The sequence below is a fragment of the Danio rerio genome, chromosome 15, assembly GCF_049306965.1.
Source record: "Danio rerio strain Tuebingen ecotype United States chromosome 15, GRCz12tu, whole genome shotgun sequence".
Taxonomy (NCBI): domain Eukaryota; kingdom Metazoa; phylum Chordata; class Actinopteri; order Cypriniformes; family Danionidae; genus Danio; species Danio rerio.
In genome coordinates, this window is record NC_133190.1 from 17,790,084 (window position 1) to 17,812,631 (window position 22,548).

The 22,548-nt window shown below is 35.6% G+C and overlaps 1 protein-coding gene and 2 long non-coding RNA genes across 3 annotated transcripts in view; 1 reads left to right on the forward strand and 2 right to left on the reverse strand.

Annotated features, from left to right (window-relative positions):
- The window catches only part of LOC141377804 (uncharacterized), a 304,437-nt gene that overhangs the window by 2,049 nt on the left and 279,840 nt on the right, over window positions 1–22,548 (reverse strand). The window lies entirely within an intron of this gene.
- On the reverse strand, window positions 11,213–14,608 carry LOC141377802 (uncharacterized). The gene is made up of 3 exons (XR_012390720.1): window positions 14,185–14,608; window positions 13,070–13,168; window positions 11,213–12,947 (listed from the first exon to the last, which is right to left on the reverse strand). It is a non-coding gene; the product is annotated as an uncharacterized lncRNA (long non-coding RNA).
- On the forward strand, window positions 14,388–21,413 carry si:ch211-105f12.2. The gene is made up of 5 exons (NM_001386253.1): window positions 14,388–14,951; window positions 19,174–19,336; window positions 19,434–19,537; window positions 20,385–20,456; window positions 20,544–21,413. The coding sequence occupies exons 1-5, from the start codon at window positions 14,745–14,747 to the stop codon at window positions 20,607–20,609; spliced, it is 612 nt and encodes a 203-aa protein (NP_001373182.1). The 5' UTR covers window positions 14,388–14,744; the 3' UTR covers window positions 20,610–21,413.

Below are 22,548 nucleotides of genomic sequence, written 5' to 3' on the forward strand. Positions count from 1 at the left end.
CACACAGAAATGCCAACTGACCCAGCCGAGGCTCGAACCAGCGACCTTCTTGCTGTGAGGCGATTGTGCTACCCACTGCACCTGCCTATACTCAGACAGCAAAATAACACAATATTTCATTCCCCCTTTTTTCTGGCATCTCTTGCTTGGCTTCCTCTTCTGCTCTTCTCAGCTTCCACTGAGGACTCTGATGGTGAGTGGCTGATGAAATCCCATGGGTCTTGCTGCTCTGCATTTATATAAAATATATGAACAGACATAAAGGCTTTTAGTAAGCTGTAGACATGTTTATTTTGCTGTTTTATGTGTGTGTGGTGGTTGTCCAACAATTTCACATACTAAATATTTACAGATACCATACAGACACTATATATTACTATCAAACAAAAGTACTATGATCAGATCATGTGGGAGATTGTGATCATTTATAGTGATAATTATTCAAGCGCAGAGGGGAAAAGGTTATGTGCAGGCATTACAGACTTTGAAGTAAAGATTATTTGCAGTTTAGTGTACAAATTTAAATTCTGTGTTACTCATTAAATGGTAAGTAAATGTAACGTTTGGATGAACTACCCCTAAGGTTAGTTTTTGATTAAGTACATGTCTTAAACCATCATTAGTCCTAAATAAAGTGAAAGATAACATAATATGGTTGATGTACTGTTATGGACCCTTTTTACATTTCAGCACAGTGAATGGGAAAGTACAACACATTTTTTTTTACAATCTTCTTTGCTCAAATAAAATGAAAACTTTATGATGGTGTTGTCTCGACAATTAGAAAAAGAAAAAATTTGCGTGAAACTGATAACGCCAGCAAGAATAGAGAATAACATATAATGTACTCATGTCCATAGACACTGTTTGAAACACTTCGCACATGTAATCATATTATATAATACATACGTAAATACAAACAAATGTTATTTTATTAAAAATATCATTTAAAAACTCAAGGATTTTAGATGCTGATGATCGTAAAACGCGTCATAACAGTATTGTGGAAAGGGAATTGTTAAAAATAGGTACAAACATCAGATAGAAACAAAAACCTAAACAAACAGTTCTATATAACGTTACATAACGTCATAAAAATACTTGTTTTATGTACCTCACGCTGCCCTCCTTGTACTGCCGTGAACAGGAAATTCTGGGAATGGAGGACGGAGAGTTGAATCGATTCGTCTTCAACAAACCGATCAGTGTGACATCAAAACATCGCGAGAACAACAGACAGCTCCGTGTGCATTTGAATCCATCTCGCGATATTGTATCACTTCAGGTACGCGCCTACTGATTTGTTGATTCAAACGAGTTGTGAATCAAGAAGCCTCTAAAGATCGGAATCAAACTGCAGCAGCACGCCACGAGGTTTTACTCAGACTTTTGGGACGTTTGGAAATGCTCCGTCTCGTCACCATGTAACACATGTGAGTAAATCGTTGTTAGTAAATAACGCTACTGTTACGATTAGAAATTGCATTAACCAGATTATATTTATTATGTTTCATTTGTTTTAGCGTAAAATTAATGCTAGTTCATGGCCGAATCTAAACGGCCAGCAGCGAATATTTACCAATGTTTACTGTCGTTTACTTTGCACATCTTTGAGATGTTGCCAAAGTTCTTTTGAATTTAGTTTCTTCATGTCATTCCAGATAGACTGGATGATAATCAGTTCAGATCTCTGTGGCTGTTGTCACACTCAGACTATTTTCTCACTGTATACGTTAATTACAGCAAAGTTAATGACAAAAATAATGTTTGGAAATGTAAATTGATATATCAAACTGGCATGCTACAGAAAATATCAACCCCCCCCATTACTAGTAACGTTAGTTAGCCTTGAACTTTAGCACAGTAGCCTACTATATAAGCCTTTTCCCCTCTGCGCTTTAATTATTATTACTATAAATGATCACAATCTCCCACATGATCTGATCATAGTACTTTTGTTTGATAGTAATATATAGTGTCTGTATGGTATCTGTAAATATTTAGTATGTGAAATTGTTGGACAACCACCACACACACATAAAACAGCAAAATAAACATGTCTACAGCTTACTAAAAGCCTTTATGTCTGTTCATATATTTTATATAAATGCAGAGCAGCAAGACCCATGGGATTTCATCAGCCACTCACCATCAGAGTCCTCAGTGGAAGCTGAGAAGAGCAGAAGAGGAAGCCAAGCAAGAAATGCCAGAAAAAAGGGGGAATGAAATATTGTGTTATTTTGCTGTCTGAGTATAGGCAGGTGCAGTGGGTAGCACAATCGCCTCACAGCAAGAAGGTCGCTGGTTCGAGCCTCGGCTGGGTCAGTTGGCATTTCTGTGTGGAGTTTGCATGTTCTCCCCATGTTAGCGTGGGTTTCATCCGGGTGCTCCCACAAGTCCAAAAATATGTGGTGACATTGGGTAAGCTAAAATTGTCCGTAGTGTATGTGTGTAAATGAGTGTGTATGGATGTTTCCCAGTGATGGGTTGCAGCTGGGTGGCAACACAGTGGCACAGTAGGTAGTGCTGTTTCCTCACAGCAAGAAGGTTGTTGGTTCGAGCCTCGGCTGGGTCAGTTGGCGTTTCTGCGTGGAGTTCTCCCTGCGTTCGCGTGGGTTTCCTCCGGGTGCTCCGGTTTCCCTCACAGTCCAAAGACATGCGGTACAGGTGAATTGGGTAGACTAAATTGTCTGTAGTGTATGCGTGTGAATGGGTGTGTATGGATGTTTCCCAGAGATGGGTTGCAGCTGGAAGGGCATCCACTGCGTAAAACATATGCTGGATAAGTTGGTGGTTCATTCCACTGTGGCGACCCCAGATTAACAAAAGGACAAAGCCGAAGAGAAAATGAATGAGTATAGGCAATGATAGGACAATGTTTGATTAAGATGAAGTGTTTTAAAATGCTTATTTATTAAAATAAAGGTTACTAAGTAAAGAAGAAATATATTGTGTGTTTGTATATTTATTTTACTGCCTTCAAGATTTTACATTGTAAACTAAAGGGAACAAGGGGGGAACAAATGTTGTATTTACCCTTTAACTACAGGTAACAAGAGAGGAACAAAGCTTCACTTTAATTTACAACCCTCAAATGTGGTATTTACCCTGTAAGTACAGGGAACAAGGGGGTAACAAGGGAGGAACAATGCTTCACTTTAATTTACAACCCTCAAATGTGGTATTTACCCTGTAAGTACAGGGAACAAGGGGGTAACAAGGGAGGAACAATGCTTCTCTTTAATTTACAACCCTCAAATGTGGTATTTACCCTGTAAGTACAGGGAACAAGGGGGTAACAAGGGAGGAACAATGCTTCACTTTAATTTACAACCCTCAAATGTGGTATTTACCCTGTAAGTACAGGTAACAAGGGGGTAACAAGGGAGGAACAATGCTTCACTTTAATTTACAACCCTCAAATGTGGTATTTACCCTGTAAGTACAGGTAACAAGGGAGGAACAGTGCTTCACATTAATTTACAACCCTCAAATGTGGTATTTACCCTGTAAGTACAGGTAACAAGGGAGGAACAATGCTTCACTTTAATTTACAACCCTCAAATGTGGTATTTACCCTGTAAGAACAGGGAACAAGGAGGGAACAAATACTGTATTCACCCTTTAACTACAGGGAACAAAGAGGGAAGAAGCTGAACTTTTAACACACTAGTGTATACGTGAACATTAAGAACAGAGTAAACTACATCAGCAGTTTTTATTGATTGAAGACCAAATTACTACATTTTTCTATAAGCATCAGTTATACATTTACTGAAATGCAACAGTTAGCCCTGCTGTGCAAACAGCAGTAAAGATGCGATCCTGTTTTAATCTACATTGAACCCTGACGGTAGGCCTATATCATGCAAAGTTATTTGTTGATAGTGAGTTATGGAGACATTGATGGCTTTGTTGAGATTGACGAGTAAACATAAGGTAAGTAGTGTATGGAAATATATTTTATATTGAATTGCAGATTTAAAATGCATACAGTATACAATAAGGGTTCATAATTTCACAGGTTGTAAACCTTTTATTCATTAAACACCCCGTATAAACCCACGCACTGAATAAGAGTACTAATGTACTCACGCAGGTGCATGTACAGTACATTTGCAGATAGCAATAGGTTGTCACCATCCTTGCATAATTTTTCGTATGTATACAATACTTGAAGAAAAGTACATCGTAAACGTAATATACTTACGCGGATCTTTGCTTGATGAATATCTTATTTTTACTCCCCTATTACGCATACATTACGGTTTGTTCTTTTGCAATTTAAAGAAAAGTACAATGTTATTTCACAGTACTTACGTGGTACTTTTCATGCTGAATATCTGGTTGTTACCCCCTTATTCCAAGCATTACAGTTTGTTCCCTTATACCTAAGTAAGCGTTATTTATACTTACACTATACGTACAAGTACACCGTTATTTCACTATACTTACGCGGTAATTTTCGTGATGAACATCTGGTTGTTACCCCCTTATTACCCAAACATTACGGTTTGTTCCCTTATACCTACACATCCGTTCATTATCCTTACACAGTACGTACAGAAAAGTACACTGTAATTTCACTGTACTTACGCGGTACTTTGCGGGTTGTAAAAGAAAGCGTTACCCAAGACTGCACCAATATCCACTGATTATTGATATGTCCCCACCAATAATTTAATTGCCTCAAAAATTACATTTAAAAAGCTGAATTAGCTCCCCACAAATATCACACACACACACACACACACACACACATTGTTATCGTGTTCGAAAGTATTGCATCACTTTTGTAAATATTTATTATTAGCATGTGTTGTGCCTTTGATATAACACATGGACCCGGAAGCCGCTTCGCATGACGTCCCACTCAACAAGCGTATGGTTAATCACATCTAAATGAATTAGTGAGGATCTGGATCGAGAAGCACTGTTCTACTGCACCGCTACTTACGAAGAACAAGTTTTGTATACTTAATGAAACCAAGCTCATTATGTTACGCAGCTAACAACATATTTTAACATGTTTGTAATAATGCTTGTATTAATAATTAATAATAGTCTTAACAATGATTTAAGGGGAATACCTAATTTTGTACTAACTTTGCACTAACAAAAGTTTCCAACATGTCAACAGCGCTGGTACTCCTCGCTGCTTCTCAATTTATTTCTGCCTTCCACAAACGCACCTCTGAATACTTCTTGATAAAGATAACCACATAAACTAGTAATAACAAAAATCTAACCTTTTGACGTATGTAAAATAGAAAACAATGCTATTAGTAACAACAAATATTTGTGTTTTATTCTTAATAAACCACCTAGATTATAAAGTAGCGAGGCAGTGGCACAGTAGGTAGTGCTGTTGCCTCACAGCAATAAGGTCGCTGGGTCGCTGGTACGAACCTCGCCTCAGTTGGCGTTTCTGTGTGGAGTTTGCATGTTCTCCCTGCCTTCGCGTGGGTTATCTACAGGTGCTCCGGTTTCCCCCACAGTTTAAAGACATGTGGTACAGGTGACTTGGGTAGACTAAATTGTCCGTAGTGTATGAGTGTGTGTGTGGATGTTTCCCAGAGATGGATTGCGGATGGAAGAGCATCCGCTGTGTAAAAAACTTGCCGGATAAGTTGGCGGTTTATACCGCTGTGGCGACCCCGGATTAATAAAGGGACTAAGCCGAAAGAAAATAAATGATTCCAAGTAACATAGCTTTAAAGAATTAATGTTAAAACGGCATGCCATATAGGTGCCTCACTCATGATGTAATAGTCCTTATATGGGAGTCAAGAGGCCACATATCAGCAGTGATGATGATGGCCCATCAGAGGTCTTCTAAGAACGAATGCAATATGGGGGAATGAGTCACCCCTTATTACCATATCTTGCACCTCTCCTGTATGGAGCAGAGGATTTGGGGGATGACACATTTACTGAGCATTTTGGATAACGTGTCTCATATTTTGCCTATGCACAGTAAGGTTATAGATATGTAGAGCAGTTTAGCAGGCAAACAACATTTTTTATATGGGTCATTTTACAAAACCTGACAAATGGAGACTGAGATTAGTTGTCACATAAGGTTGAAAAAAGGTTTCATTTGCCTCTAAAACTTTCTTTACACTGTCATTGATCTCTATACATATTTAATTGACATTTTCACAGATAAACCTTATAAAGATGGAATATATGGACACTGTGTAAATATTAAAATTGATTTATAATTAAAAATGCAAAAATGTACAGAATAGCATTTAATACAACATGATAGAATACAATATTGTAATTAAACATTAGAAATTCCAAAATATAATGGAACCGTGTGAGAATAGGTTAGTGTAAGGAAAATTAGAAACAGGAAATTTCACAACAAAAAAAGAATAGAACGGATTATTGTTGATAGATCTGTCAGGAATATTTGGTAGTTGCATGTCGGAAATAAAGTAGAGCATTGAATTAATATCTTTTAAAAAATCATAATAGAATATAATTGAAGTAGCACAGAACATGGCAGTGTGTGGAATATGGAAGTAGGGAATAATTACAAACAGGACATTATATAATAACCAACTAGTTCAAATAGAATGTCTGAATTATGGTAAAAACAAGTGGGAAATTGGACCTTGGAATTATAAGGTTCTAACTGGCAGATCATTATTTGAAGCATTACTTTTCTAGAAATACAATCAGTCTGCTTATGAATTTATTTTAAAAAAGTAAAGTGAAATTTTAGCTTTCTATGTATTTAATGTATTAGGGTGAATATTTTGTGCAGGCTGTGCTAAATATTTTGTCAAGTGCAGATGTTAATTGTATGTAATAAATATGGTGAATTTTATTGAATTATATGCTTTATATGAATCATTGAATTATATTTTTTTGAATTATATGCCCCATAAAGAATTTGCACTTCAAGGCTTAATATCAAATTTAAAGACTAAAAAATAAAAAAAAAACATTAGTCAAGACAATGAGCAAATGAATTTAATAAACACTAAAAATGACTATATATATATATATACACAAACAAAAAATTTTCACATTTAATATTATACCTTTTTCATTCATTCATACATTTTCTTTTCGGCTTAGTCCCTTTATTAATCTTGGGTTTGCCAAAGCGGAATGAACCGTCAACTTATCCAGCATGTTTTACACAGCAGATGCCCTTTCAGTCACAACCCATCACTGGGAAACACCCATACACACTCATTCACACTCATACACTATGGGTAATTTAGCCTACCCAATTCACCTACAGTATACCGCATGCCTGGGGCAACCGGAGCACCTGGAGGAAACCCACGCGTACACAGGGAGAACACGCAAACTCCACATAAAAATGCAAATTGACTCAGCTGATGCTCGAACCTGCGACTTTCTTGCTGTGAGGCGATCATGCTGTGCCTTTATCATGATGCCTATTAATTTTTAAATTACTTTTTCTTTCAACAAGGTCAAATTTAAAATTTCATTTTAATGTCAAAGCGCTTCTAAATCATCACATTGAAACACATCTTTTCAGTTTAAGGTTTCTTCTCAGTTTGATGTGGTGCTGTGTTATTTAGTTGATTCTGATTTTGTGTTTCTCTCTGGTCTTTCCCTCTGTCAACCGACGGCATGCACTAAATTCCAGGGGTTTCATTACCACGACGTAAAATGGGCGTGGCTCGGTCGGTGTTTGGGAAACGCCCCCTTAAAAAAAACAATACTGAGAGGTCACCGATCATGCGCAGTACAGGTTCTTTTTTAGCGCGGTCATTTCAAACAGGAGGATTATGGATAAAGAACCTACCGCGGTGGATAACGAGGGAAAAAAACAATCATACAGGTTGTTTTTTTTGTTTTTATAATGTTATATTTTAAAGATTTCATTAGCAAAAACGGCTGACCTCGTTTTACTTCGTTTTACTGTCTCTGGGCTTTTGTACTTCCATTTTAAACCAAATAATAATGGTTGTGGTAAGATTAACCGTGTCTTTGTAGTTTAAAATATGGTATTCAGTCATGTTTAAACAAATAAATACCACATTTTCTGTAATAAATCGTGGTTAATTTTTGTTTTCTCGATCTTAGTTAATTAACATAACTCATATTTATTTTCTATTTTTATTTAAAGTCATCATACACAAAACAACTGAGATCAGGACAGGTATCTGATGTTAACTAATATAAAAGTGATCATACATGAAACCCCTGGGATCAGGACAGGTATCTGATGTTAATATATATATAAAAGTGATCATACATGAAACCCCTGGGATCAGGACAGGTATCTGATGTTACTGTATATAATATAAAAGTGATCATACATGAAACCCCTGGGATCAGGACAGGTATCTGATGTTACTGTATATAATATAAAAGTGATCATACATGAAACACCTGGGATCAGGACAGGTATCTGATGTTAATGTATATAAAAGTGATCATACATGAAACCCCTGAGATCAGGACAGGTATCTGATGTTAATATATATATAAAAGTGATCATACATGAAACCCCTGGGATCAGGACAGGTATCTGATGTTACTGTATATAATATAAAAGTGATCATACATGAAACACCTGGGATCAGGACAGGTATCTGATGTTAATGTATATAAAAGTGATCATACATGAAACCCCTGGGATCAGGACAGGTATCTGATGTTAATGTATATAAAAGTGATCATACATGAAACCCCTGGGATCAGGACAGGTATCTGATGTTACTGTATATAAAAGTGATCATACATGAAACCCCTGGGATCAGGACAGGTATCTGATGTTAATGTATATAAAAGTGATCATACATGAAACCCCTGAGATCAGGACAGGTATCTGATGTTACTGTATATAATATAAAAGTGATCATACATGAAACCCCTGGGATCAGGACAGGTATCTGATGTTAATGTATATAAAAGTGATCATACATGAAACCCCTGAGATCAGGACAGGTATCCGATGTTACTGTATATAAAAGTGATCATACATGAAACCCCTGGGATCAGGACAGGTATCTAATGTTACTGTATATAATATAAAAGTGATCATACATGAAACACCTGGGATCAGGACAGGTATCTGATGTTACTGTATATAATATAAAAGTGATCATACATGAAACCCCTGGGATCAGGACAGGTATCTGATGTTACTGTATATAATATAAAAGTGATCATACATGAAACCCCTGGGATCAGGACAGGTATCTGATGTTACTGTATATAATATAAAAGTGATCATACATGAAACCCCTGGGATCAGGACAGGTATCTGATGTTACTGTATATAATATAAAAGTGATCATACATGAAACCCCTGGGATCAGGACAGGTATCTGATGTTAATGTATATAAAAGTGATCATACATGAAACCCCTGAGATCAGGACAGGTATCTGATGTTAATATATATATAAAAGTGATCATACATGAAACCCCTGGGATCAGGACAGGTATCTGATGTTACTGTATATAATATAAAAGTGATCATACATGAAACACCTGGGATCAGGACAGGTATCTGATGTTAATGTATATAAAAGTGATCATACATGAAACCCCTGGGATCAGGACAGGTATCTGATGTTAATGTATATAAAAGTGATCATACATGAAACCCCTGGGATCAGGACAGGTATCTGATGTTACTGTATATAAAAGTGATCATACATGAAACCCCTGGGATCAGGACAGGTATCTGATGTTAATGTATATAAAAGTGATCATACATGAAACCCCTGAGATCAGGACAGGTATCTGATGTTACTGTATATAATATAAAAGTGATCATACATGAAACACCTGGGATCAGGACAGGTATCTGATGTTACTGTATATAATATAAAAGTGATCATACATGAAACCCCTGGGATCAGGACAGGTATCTGATGTTAATGTATATAAAAGTGATCATACATGAAACCCCTGAGATCAGGACAGTTATCCGATGTTACTGTATATAAAAGTGATCATACATGAAACCCCTGGGATCAGGACAGGTATCTAATGTTACTGTATATAATATAAAAGTGATCATACATGAAACACCTGGGATCAGGACAGGTATCTGATGTTACTGTATATAATATAAAAGTGATCATACATGAAACACCTGGGATCAGGACAGGTATCTGATGTTAATGTATATAAAAGTGATCATACATGAAACCCCTGAGATCAGGACAGTTATCCGATGTTACTGTATATAAAAGTGATCATACATGAAACCCCTGGGATCAGGACAGGTATCTAATGTTACTGTATATAATATAAAAGTGATCATACATGAAACACCTGGGATCAGGACAGGTATCTGATGTTACTGTATATAATATAAAAGTGATCATACATGAAACCCCTGAGATCAGGACAGGTATCTGATGTTAACTAATATAAAAGTAATTATACACGAAACCCCTGAGATCAGGACAGGTATCCGATGTTACTGTATATAAAAGTGATCATACATGAAACCCCTGGCATCAGGACAGGTATCTGATGCTACTGTATATGATATATAAAGTATGTGACACAAAAGCCGTGGGATCGGGACAGGTATCTTAAGTTATAACAGTATTAATGTAATCTAGAGGTATCTTAAGTTAATTTGTTTAATAAAACATACACTGACTTTACATGAAACACCTTCGATCAGGACAGCTATTTTGTACTGCATATAAAAGGCATTGGACACGAAACCCCTGCGAATACGTACAGGTATCTGAATGAAACGGCTGTTTTCACAATCTGCGCATGATCCGTGACCTATGCAAATTCACAGATAGGCCACGCCCACCCGATGACGTAGTAGCGGTTACGCTGTACTGAAACCCCTGGAAAAAAGTGCCTGCCGTCAACCGACCAATCCGGCGAAGTGATAAAGAAAGCTGATCCTAATTGGTCTTCGTCTGCGCATTCAAAATGCTGATTGGCTCACAGAAAGAACCTTATGGAGCCAATGTTTAAAACAAGAACAAAGTTCTTCAAAGAAAGACAGGAAGACAGTTGGATATTTTACTTTCAACAGTGCATAACATAATAAAAAGATTCAAATAATCTGGAGAAAGTTCAATGCTTAAAGGACAAGGGTGCAAGCCTAAGCTGAACAACTGTGATCTCTGAATACAAATGGTGAATAATGTGCTATTGTATTGTCTACAATGAATACAAGATTTTTTTTTATTTGCATTTTTCATACTGTCTCTTTTTTCTTTTTTTTTATTCAGAGTTGTAGAATAGGGCCGACACAGTGGCGTAGGTAGTGCTGTCGCCTCACAGCAAGAAGGTCGCTGGTTTGAACCTCGGCTCGGTTTGGCTCAGTTGGCGTTTCTGTGTGGAGTTTGCATGTTCTCCCTGCATTCGCGTGGATTTCCTCCGGGTGCTCCGGTTTCCCCCACAGACTAAAGACATGCGGTACAGGTGAATTGGGTAGGCTAAATTGTCCGTAGTGTATAAGTGTGTGTATGAATGAGTGTGTGGGTGTTTCCCAGAGATGGGTTGCGGCTGCGTAAAAACGTGCTGGATAGGTTCATTTTCGACAAGAAAATGAATGAAAATGAGAAATGTAAAATAGATGTAAAAGGTGGCATGGTATCTTAGTGCTCAGCACTGTCATCTCACAGCAATAAGTTGGAATAGGAGCAATTTAGAGCTAGTAATCAGGTAAATTGGGTAAATTATGATGTGATTTGAAACAGGGGATGTCAACAGGGATTGTAATTATGATTTGGTACAAAAGTAGGATCCAAGAAAGGTTTAATCCTTTAGGCTGAGGATTGCTAGCTGCCAACAAATCGCCACCTTGGAAATATAATGTTCTCTCTGGCAGATCAATAATTCAAGTTTTACTTTTCAATAAATACAATCAATCTGCTTCTGAAAAAAGCAAAAAAAAAAAAAAGAAAATGGTTTTGTAACCATGTTGCCTTACAGCAAGACGGTTGCTTGCTCGAGTCCCGGCTGGGCCAGTTGGCATTTCTGTGTGGAGTTTTTATGTTCTCCCCGTGTTGGCATTGGTTTCCTCCGGGTGCTCTGGGTTTCCCATAGTCCAAAGACATGTGCAATAAGTGAATTGAATAAACTAAATTGGCCATAGTGTATGAATGCTGTGTAAAACATATGCTAGAATAGCTGGCGGTTCATTCTGCTGTGGTGACCCCTGATAAATAAGGGACTGAGCCAAAGGAAAATGAAATGAATGAATAAATGTTAGGATGTATAGATGTAACAAATATAGTAACTTAAAACATAGGACATTGTGTAATTGAATACAACACAACAGAATACAATACAACAGAATATAAGAGTGTGTGGAATATGGAAGGAAAAGTAAATGCTTATTACAAACAGGATCTTATTTAATTGAATACAACACTACACAAACAATACTGAAAATGATCATGTCAAACACTACACTACATAACTATGAGTATAATTGAAGCAATGTAGTCATTACAAATGTGAAATTCTAAAATAAACGAATAGAATACGGAAGCGTGTAAATTATAATCAACACAACTATTAGGTTTTAAAATAGAATAGAACAGAACACAATAGAAATGTATGTACACTGTAAAAAAGATCTGTGAAAAAACGGTTAAAAGACTGGCATCAGGGCTTCCAGAAATATTCCGTTAAATTACAGAAAATAACCATTTAACAAAATCACTGTCATATCCCGGCTCGTTCCTGCTGCTCCAATCACTAGTCTCCCTCACCATCTCATTCCCTCAGCTCCAATCAGCGCTCTCCTTTACCAGACACCTCTCATCACACCCGAGCACTCTCACCTGAATTATAATTAAACTCACCTGCACCCGTAATCACCCCCCCCTATAAAGCCTCCCCGATTCCAGTCATTCAGTGGCTGGAATTGATGTCAGATGGTTCACCTCACCTTCTCCCCGCTCACCTTCTTCTGTGGATGTTTCCCTTCTCCTATGGATGCTTCTCCTAAACCTGTGGATGCACAAGCTGTGATTAAGGGAAGACAAGTGACTTTATACTCAGATGCTTGAATTAAGATCCTTGTTTTCATTGTGAACAACATTCTATCTGCTCCATCCAAGAATATCACTTACCTGCTTCTCCTGTTGATCAATCCACTGTGTTTGAATAAATTGATGAAAAGAGAACCATCCTTGTCTTTATTGTGTAACCGTGACAATTCCATTATAAAACTGTAAAAATACAGCACTTTACGGTCAATTCATTAAAATACAGTTTTTCTTTTTATTTTTCTTTATTACTATTTTTTTAACTGTTGATAATTTGCGTTTAAACTGTGAAAAAAGGGGGGAAAAACAAGTGGTAATTACTGCCATTCTACTAATAATTACTAAGTGTGTGTGTGTGTGTATGTATGTATATGTATATATATATATATATTATACAAATTAATTGATGTGATTATAATGATTATTATTGTAATCATACAAATTATTTTTATTATCTTTTAACATCAGAAAAACATATTTTAAAGAATGATAAAAAAAAAATTCTGGAACAAATTATTGCTGCTGTCATAAAACTGTAAATATAACGATAAACTATAATAGTTTAACAAATATGTGTTAGGATATGTAGGTTAAACTCCAAAACGATTGTCTTGAAAAAAATGTATATCTAATTTTTTTTTTTTTTCAAATAACACATTTGGTCCTTGTTTAACAACACCAAAAAGCTTAGTGTCATGTGAGGATGCCTGCACAACAAAGTTGAGAATCAAATAGCAGTTTATTAAGAAAATAGTCTTGCAATTAAAAGTTGAAACATGGGGAAAAACAGCAAGCGTAGAGGCGTTAAACAAAATAACGAAGTAAACGAGTCAAAAGCAGCAAGGTGAGGGGAAACGCATTGTAATGCTCACTCTACAGTTTAAGACACTGATGAGTTTATAGTCTTTGAAATCAGTCTATAACAATCTTCTGACTGTGTGTAATCCAAAATACAAGCAATAACTGTAAGGTTAACGTTAGAATTTTTTTATTACAGAACAAATCTGTAAAACAACAGGTATTTTACTGTATAATGAAAATACAAAATTCTGTAAAAAATACAGACAATTGCCTGTAAAATAACGGTTATTTTTACAGTGTAGAATCATTAGAAATATGGCAAGTATAAACAAAACAAATTATAGAAGACAATAGAACAAAAGAACAGAACAAAAGAGAAAAGATGCTGGTTAATTTACCAGTCAACGGCAGAACCTGTTCTCTCCCATTACCATGACATCTACTTTAATACAATATCTCCAGTGTTTTTTGTTCTCCTTATTGAACCTTTTGCGGTTCACAAAGGACTATCAAAACGAGGTGAAGCCGATGTGCTGGGTCACTTCCTAGAGGATAATGCAGTTAACAGCGAGCTCTACTTGGCAGAATCCTGAACGGATGGCTCAGCTAATTGGCAGGGCTGTGCACAGCAGGATTGGGCCAAATCCACTGGCAGACTCTTATTCCTGTTCTCCATGCTTCAAATCATCCAGCAATTCTCAATATAACTCAAAACTTGTGCATTCACTTAAGAATTGTACAAAAAAAATAGACTTTGATGTGTTAAATTAGCAGTTGGAGAACGTCTCAGGCCAAATTGATCCATTTCCCACCAAGAGGATTAGACTCAGGGAGATTAGCCCGGCTACTTCTTTTAATGCTAAAGCTAAAGTGAGCATATGGGTGTTTGCTAACCACCTGCTTGCCTGCTGAGGGGACATCGGCGGAGCAGAAGCAAGCACAGAGGAAGCAAACTGGAATGATCGGGCTGGATGTTTATCTGGATCCGGATGGTCTTCGGGTCGCTACACCTGAAGATATAGAGCAGTGGGAATCAGAGAGGGAAATGTATGACCCGAATGTGCGCCTCTTTGTGGCTCTTTTCTCATACAATCCTGCACTGATGTCACCAAACCCAGAAACTATGGAGGAGGAACTGCCTTTTGAACAAGGACAGATCATCAAAGTAAAGAACTTTTTATTCTTATTATACTGTAACAAAGCATGAGTACATTTGGGTCAAACTATCATCTTAGATGTTTTGTGATAGGTTTACAGACATCTATTAATAAGCAATGCGTTTGTTACAGTGTTACTAATCTTCATTGATGTTATTGAAGGTAAATATGGATGTTTATTCAAGCTCTGTAAAAAAATACTAAATAATCTACCTGATTTAAGTTGAGTCAACTTAACATTTCTAACATTTCTTGTTAGATTCAATCCATTGAATAATATTAACAAAATCTTCGGATGTCAAAATTATTAATTGATTTAATAATAAATGTTGAAATGAACATTAACTGAGATTATTCAACATTATAAAATAATTTTACTAATTATTTCATGCTTTCATCAGTGTTGCCAGATAGGGTGGTTTCCCACCCAATTGAGCGGTTTTGAATTTATTTTTGCGGCTAAAAAATTACATAGGCAGGTAATGTAAAATTGGGCGATTTCGTAAAGGCGTGCTTGCCTTCATTTATAAACCTGTTATAATCCCCCAAAGAGGTGCCGTAGCCCCCGTTTCCCACATACAAATGCTTACAACAGTTGTGATCTCCCAAGGAGACACTCATCCCTCTCTCAGCTGGTTTTTATAGTCTACAGCACTGATCATCAACTGGCGGCCCGTGGGCCAAATCCGGCCCGCTGAGCCGTTTAATCTGGCCCGCGACTGGATTCCAAAATTGTGAGGATCAAAAAGAAAATTGTGGTCCACACTATTAAAGCAACTAAAAATAACAACAACTGAGTCTCTTGTCATAATAACTACCATTTGCCTATATTAAGGCTACACTCCGAAATGAGGACAGACTATGCCGCGTTAAGCATTTATTGTTTCAAACAGGTTTAAAAAGAAAGAAAAAAAAAGGGAGGCATAAATTTCCTCATGCCCTTACTTAACATTTGCTTTTTATTTCTAAGTCTCAACAACATGCTTGAAACTAGCAGACTCCTCAGTACAGGACAGAACAACTTAAAACAGCATGGTAAATAAATAACCTGGAACCAGAACAAAACAGGTCACAAATAAAGTCCGCACATCAAATGAAACGTTAAGTGGACTTGAACTCAAATCACAATGCTGAAACGGGCTACTCACAGTGCTTAATCAATGGCTAAAGTTACATTTCCCCTCTGACACCAACGTTTTCACATCAGGCTTGGCCGCTGTCAGACTTTTCAATGTGTCATAGGTCTCGGGACAAGATACCCAAAATGCGCTCAGGCTTTCAGCACCGGAGAGCCGCCTTCACATCTCCTGCGGGCTAAATTTCAGCCAGCTAGCTCTGAATGACCGCCTTGTCAAATGGCAGCATTTTCACCGCGTTTGTGGAGAATTTTCCATCACTCCTAGTGGTTGACTGTGGTATAGGTGATGGGAGCCTGAATCAAATGCCTTCAGTTTGTAATGAAATGGAAAAAGTATAAACATTGAGCATAATGTTAAGCCAAAATTAGATTTTTATTTGATTTTCTTCTTGGCAGTCCGGCCCCCAAGGAGACTGTCTGGTAAAACTCTGGCCCTCTGACAAATATAGTTGATGACCCCTGGTCTACAGATTGTTGGGCGGTACGTTTTGGTTTTTTAGATCAGCTGGAAACAGTTAGCTACATCTGGCAACACTGGCTTTCATTCCAAATGACAAATGAACCAAAATTAGAATAGAATAATATTTCATAACAAACATATGATATATTATTTTAGAAATATATTGATCTATTCAAATGAAAGAAATTCAACTGCACTGTAAAACCCAACAGTCAACTTTATCAAATGAAATGAGTGTAGTTAACTCAAAATTGACTAAAAGTTGATTCTACACATTTGAAAAGAGTTTTGAACTCAGTGTTGAAGGTAAAGAGTTAATTAAACACCTTATTACTTCAACGTAAATGCAATAAGTTCACATTACTATAGATTAGTACATAGTATGTAGATTAGTTTTGACTCAAATGGTTTGTAGCAATTGGTTTCTTCGAACAGTTTGAGTTGCTTTAACTTATTGGGTTTTACAGTATTCAGTTAATTTGAGTTCTCTTCATTTACTGGGTTTTACTGTGCTCAAATTGCTTTGTTTACTCAAATGGATTAAGTTCACAGTCCTCATTAGGATTCTTATTTTTACTTAAATGGATTGTTGTAATCTGTTTCCTCAAATGGTTTGAGTTATACCATAACTTCTTGGGTTTTACAGTGTGAATGGAAGAGAATATTGAATAGAGTTAATTGAATAGAAGAGAATTGTGTCTAAATATGAATATGTTCTATAAGTGCTAATTGCAAATGGAAATTAACAGAGCACAACAGAATAGAATACGCAAGAGTCAGGGTAAATAGCACTGCACAGAATAGAATAGAGTTGTTTACAATACACACGTCTAAGGACTTTGCCAATTGCACATGGGAAATTGTAGAATCAACTAAAATAGAATAGAATGTGGTAATTAAACGCTAAATAATTTTGGGTTGTTTAAACCCAAAGATGGATGAAATATGGAATAACCCAATGTTGGGTAATTTTTTACAATTAATTTGAATCACACTTTTTAACCCAATGTTTCGCCAACATTGGGTTAAAATCAACCCAGTATTTTTTTAGAGTATACAAATAAAAAACAGAGCAGAATGTGTTAATGTGTTCCTCACAACTGTTTTGTTTTTTTAATAAAAATGTTTTCCAATTTAGGTTCTTGCAACACGTTAAAAACATTGGAACATTAAAGCTGTCACCACTTTGTAATGTCGCCATTCCTTTTCACAACACTTAAAAGACGTTCAGAGACTGAAGACACCAAGTGATGAAATGTTTCAGGTGTAATTTTGTCCCATTCTACCTGCAAACAAGTCTTAAGGTGGGCAACAGTACAGGGTCTTCATTGTCACTTTTTGCTCTCCAAAATGTGCCACACATTCTCTAATGGAGACAGGTCGCGACTGCAGGCAGGCCAGTCAAGTACCTGTAATCTCTTCCTCCACAGCCAGGACTTTGTAATATGTGCAGAATGGGGTTTGCATAGTCTTGTTTAAATATGCATGGACATCCCTAGAAAAAAAAAGCAGCATATTTTCTTTAAAATCTCTATGTACTTTTCAGCATTTATGGTGCCATCACAGAAGTGGAAGTTATCTTTGCCAATGGCACTGACACAACCCCATACCATGACAGACCCTGGCTTTTGGACTTGCTGTTAACAGTCTGGATTTTTTTTTAAGTCTGAAGTACATGGTGTCCATTTCTCCCCCCAAAAAACATCCTTAAATACTGATTCATTTGACCACAGTACACATTTCCACTGTGTGATGGTCCATCCCAGATGCCTCTGATCCCAGAGAAGTCAACAGCGCTTCGGACACTGTTAACATAGGGCTTCCTTTTGACACAGAACAGTTTTAACTGGCATTTGTGGATGTTACATATTGTGGTTTGCCAAAGTAGTCCTGAGCCCATGTGGTGATGTCATCGATAGATGATTGATGATTCATGATACAGTGCCCAAAAGGGATCAAGGATCACGGTTGGATCAGGCTTGAGCCCTTCTCCTTTATGCACTGAAAATCCTCCAGATTCTTTGAATCTTTTAATCATTTTATGAATTGCTGTAAGTAAAATATCCAAATGTCTTTATATATTTCTTTGAGGAACATTGTTTTTAAACATTTCAATCATTTTCTCACATATTTGTTGGCAAACTGGAAATCCTCAACCCATTTTTGCTCTTAAAAGACTGGACTTTTCTTGAATGCTGTTTTTGTACCTAATTATAATTGCAACACCTGTTTCAAATTACTTCATTGTTTAACCAATTTACCTGTTTACTAACCCTTAATTGTTTTTGTCCCACTTTTTTTGAAAAGTGTTGCAAGAACCAAAATTGTAACACGTTTTTTTATTTTGAAGAAAAATATCTTGAGGAATACATGGAATAATATTTGTTATATCGTCTGCAGTGAAATACAAGTCAAAGTAAATTTAGAAATCACTACTTTTTTTAATTTGCGTTTTCTGTACCGTCCCTACTTTTTCTGATTTGGGGCTGTAGATGAGAAACTGCTTTTCAAACAAGGACGGATCTTCAAAGTAAAGACCCTTTATCTTTTCATTTGATAAGTACTTTAGGGTCTTGCCATCATCTTCATGTGTTGGGATGCTTCAGAAACAACGGGATGTTTGGTGTTGTAGGTTTATGGAGATAAAGATGCAGACGGCTTCTATAATGGAGAGACGGGTACTCGATGTGGTTTTGTACCAAGCAACATGGTGTCTGAGATTCCTGTGGAAGACGGGGAGATTAAACTTCGTCTGATCCAGCAGGGTTTTTTACCTGAGGAAACACCTTCTATAGGTAAGCGTGTAATGAATCATATATATTTTTAAATTATAGAACACTTGAATGGATTAAATGATTAATTTATGTCTTTTGTTTGTGTGATTATTATTAGCACCCAGTGAGACTTCCAGTGCGCCAGATGGAGAGAAGGTCCACAGGATGGTGGCCATCTTTGATTATGATCCTTGGGAAAGTTCTCCAAACATAGATATCGAGGTCAGTGTATTTCTCTCTCTCTCTCCCTTTCTCTCTTTATCTGGTAAAAAAATAAATAAATACATAAAAAAGTAAACAAATAAATAAATAATAAAATAATAATAAAATAAAAATACAAATTATAATGATAATACCAATAATAAATCTGAATAAACCCCTCTCTTTCTTATACAATACTACACATAATTATACAATATATTTTGAATATATTCACTCTAAAATGTTTTTTTTTCTATTCCTTTACCACATTTTAAATACATTTTGTATTGTTTTTATTTATTGATTCCAACTGACATTACACTTAATATTAAAATATAAAACATTTGGTATTCTTTAAATAATGTATTAAAATGAATTAATTTTAATTTCAAAAATTATTTTATTAATAATCTTTTTTTATGTATTTTGTATATTTAAATTATTAACATATTTTATATTGCTTTTTTATATTGAACACTTATTGTGTGCTTTAAATATTTACATAAATTATGTAAAATTAACTGCAACAAATTCACTATTTTATTAATATTTAATAAATATACATTGTTAATATTTGATCAATATGACAAGCATGGTAAGTAATGCATTTGTAAACCATTGTTAATATTAATTAAAGAAAACCTGTTGTATTTTATTTATTTATTTTTATTATCATTATTTTTATTTTTTGTTTATTTATCAGCACATAAACTTGATATCCAGCTACATTTGGTTGATTGGAATAGGTCTATTTATGTTAAATGGAAGTACAACATTACATTTTTTAAAGTCTCAAAATAAAAAATGTTAAAATAACACATTCATGTTATATTTATGTAGTTATGTTTTTGGTTGTTGTCTAATTTAGGACGAGCTTCCCTTCCGTGCAGGAGACATCATATATGTTTTTGGGGAAATGGACTGTGATGGATTTTATTATGTAAGTATGACTCTGTACTACACATATAGCATGCTTGTTTGTTTTTACAGATCATTAGATAAAAAATTCTGTTTTATATTGATCCAGGGGGATCTTCATGGGTATCGAGGTCTGGTGCCATCAAACTTTTTGCAACCTCTGCCTTGGGATTAAAGGAAATGAACAATCAGAAATCAGGAACAGGAGATTGAACTCAGATTGAGAGCGTGACAAACTGCAGTCTTGCTTTTAATTTTCTTTTCACTTTTTAACAATATAATGTGTCTTGTTTCCTACAATGTACATGACAGTATAATGTGCTCACTAACCTTAGCATAGGTTAAGTACATTAAAGGGAATTAGATTTTGATTAATACAAAAGATTTTCAGAAGCAGCTTGCATATAGCCTTAAAACATTATGTTCATTTAATAACTGTCGTTTTATACTTTTTGTCTTTTTTAATAGCCAGCCTATTGAAAAGGGTGGTACTTATTTCTCAAAAAGTGAATCTTTTTGCAGTTATTCTCCCAAATTTGCATTATGTGGATCAAATACTGCATTTTAGTGACATCAAGCAGGATTATTTACTGCATTAGCTTGTGGTGATGATGGTGACTATAAACACATATTTCGATTCAACAAAAATATTTCCTACAATTTTGTCAAAGTGCTTACCATACTGTTTTACTACAAAGTGTTCATTTAGAAATGTGCGTTTGAACTAATTAATTACAGTTTTATAAATAATGTTATGAGATTAGAATTTTAAATTAAACATTTTTAAATAAAAAATATGAAACAATACTTATATTTAAAATTTTGTCATCATGCATTATTATTTTGGAACGAACAATATATCAAAACAATCTGAATTTTAAAAGATGTCTTTAGAAATCTGACTTCAGTTGTCTTAAATTTCAGATGTTCAATATTCAAGTTATACATTTGTAATTCAAGTTAAGAAATTCAAATTCAAAACATTTTTTTAATGGCATGCAATATTCAGTTTTATTAAATTACAATAGTTAATAATTCAAATGAAGCCAATTCAAATTTTAATTGTTTTGGCGTATTATTAGCTCCATGCATTATTAGCTCTATACATTAACCAAAACAATTAAGAATATGTTAAAACTTATTAAAAACAACTAAAGAAACATTAAATACTAATATTAAAGCCTGTAGGTAAATAATAAACTGGCCAGCTCATTTCCTCAGTCCGAATTCGTAAATTTGTATAATTGAAAATTAAATTAGTCCTAAAAGCTTCTTCTATCAGTTATTTTCTAAATTTAGGATGGAATACTGAAGCCATTGGATACCACGATCACCTCACAGCAAAAAGGTTGCTGGTTTGAGCCTCGGCTGGGTCAGTTGGCATTTCTGTTTGGAGTTGGAATGGGTTTCTGTCGGGTGCTCTGGTTTCCCCCACAGTCCAAAGACATGTGGTCCAGGTGAATTGTTCGCAGTGTATGTGTGTGATTGAGTGTCTATAGATGTCTCCCAGAGATGGGTTGCAGCTGAAAGGGTATCCGCTGTGTAAAACATATGCTGGATAAGTTGACGGTTCATTCTGCTGTAATAAAGGGACTTAGCCGGAAAAAAAAATTAATGAATGATGCAATACTGTCAAAAAGGGACAAATGAGATCATATAGGGGCCAAATTCTGGACATTGTCAGTGGGAGGATGGGTCTTTTGAACCACCTCAACCCCTGCCGCCTACGGGCCTGAATATTCAAGGCTTTATATGATTAAGTTTGTTTATGTGAGTAAATTAGCATTATTATAAAACTTCTTACAAACACACAAAAAAATTATATAATATATATTATATATTATATATATAAATATATTATTTTTGTAACTTGAAATAAATATGTAACTTCAAAAAGTAGCCACAAAATATTTATTATGTAGCCTAAATTTATTTTACATATTGAAAAATTACAAGCTTAAAAGAAGTATAAATTTACATATAAAAAGTATTGCATGAAAAGTGGAATTTAGTAGGCCTCCACGCAGCATTTAAATGAGGTCAAACTGAAGAACCAATGAGATTCATTTTTGCGGATAACGCATACATTTGAGCTCCCGCAACAACCAATGAGA

Excerpts from the sequence above, each read along its gene's own strand:
- si:ch211-105f12.2 (NM_001386253.1), top strand. The coding sequence starts at position 14,745 with ATGATCGGGCTGGATGTTTATCTGGATCCGGATGGTCTTCGGGTCGCT. Across the intron at positions 14,952-19,173 it reads AACAAGGACAGATCATCAAA|GTTTATGGAGATAAAGATGC; the intron begins GTAAAGAACTTT and ends TTGGTGTTGTAG. Across the intron at positions 19,538-20,384 it reads CTCCAAACATAGATATCGAG|GACGAGCTTCCCTTCCGTGC; the intron begins GTCAGTGTATTT and ends TGTCTAATTTAG.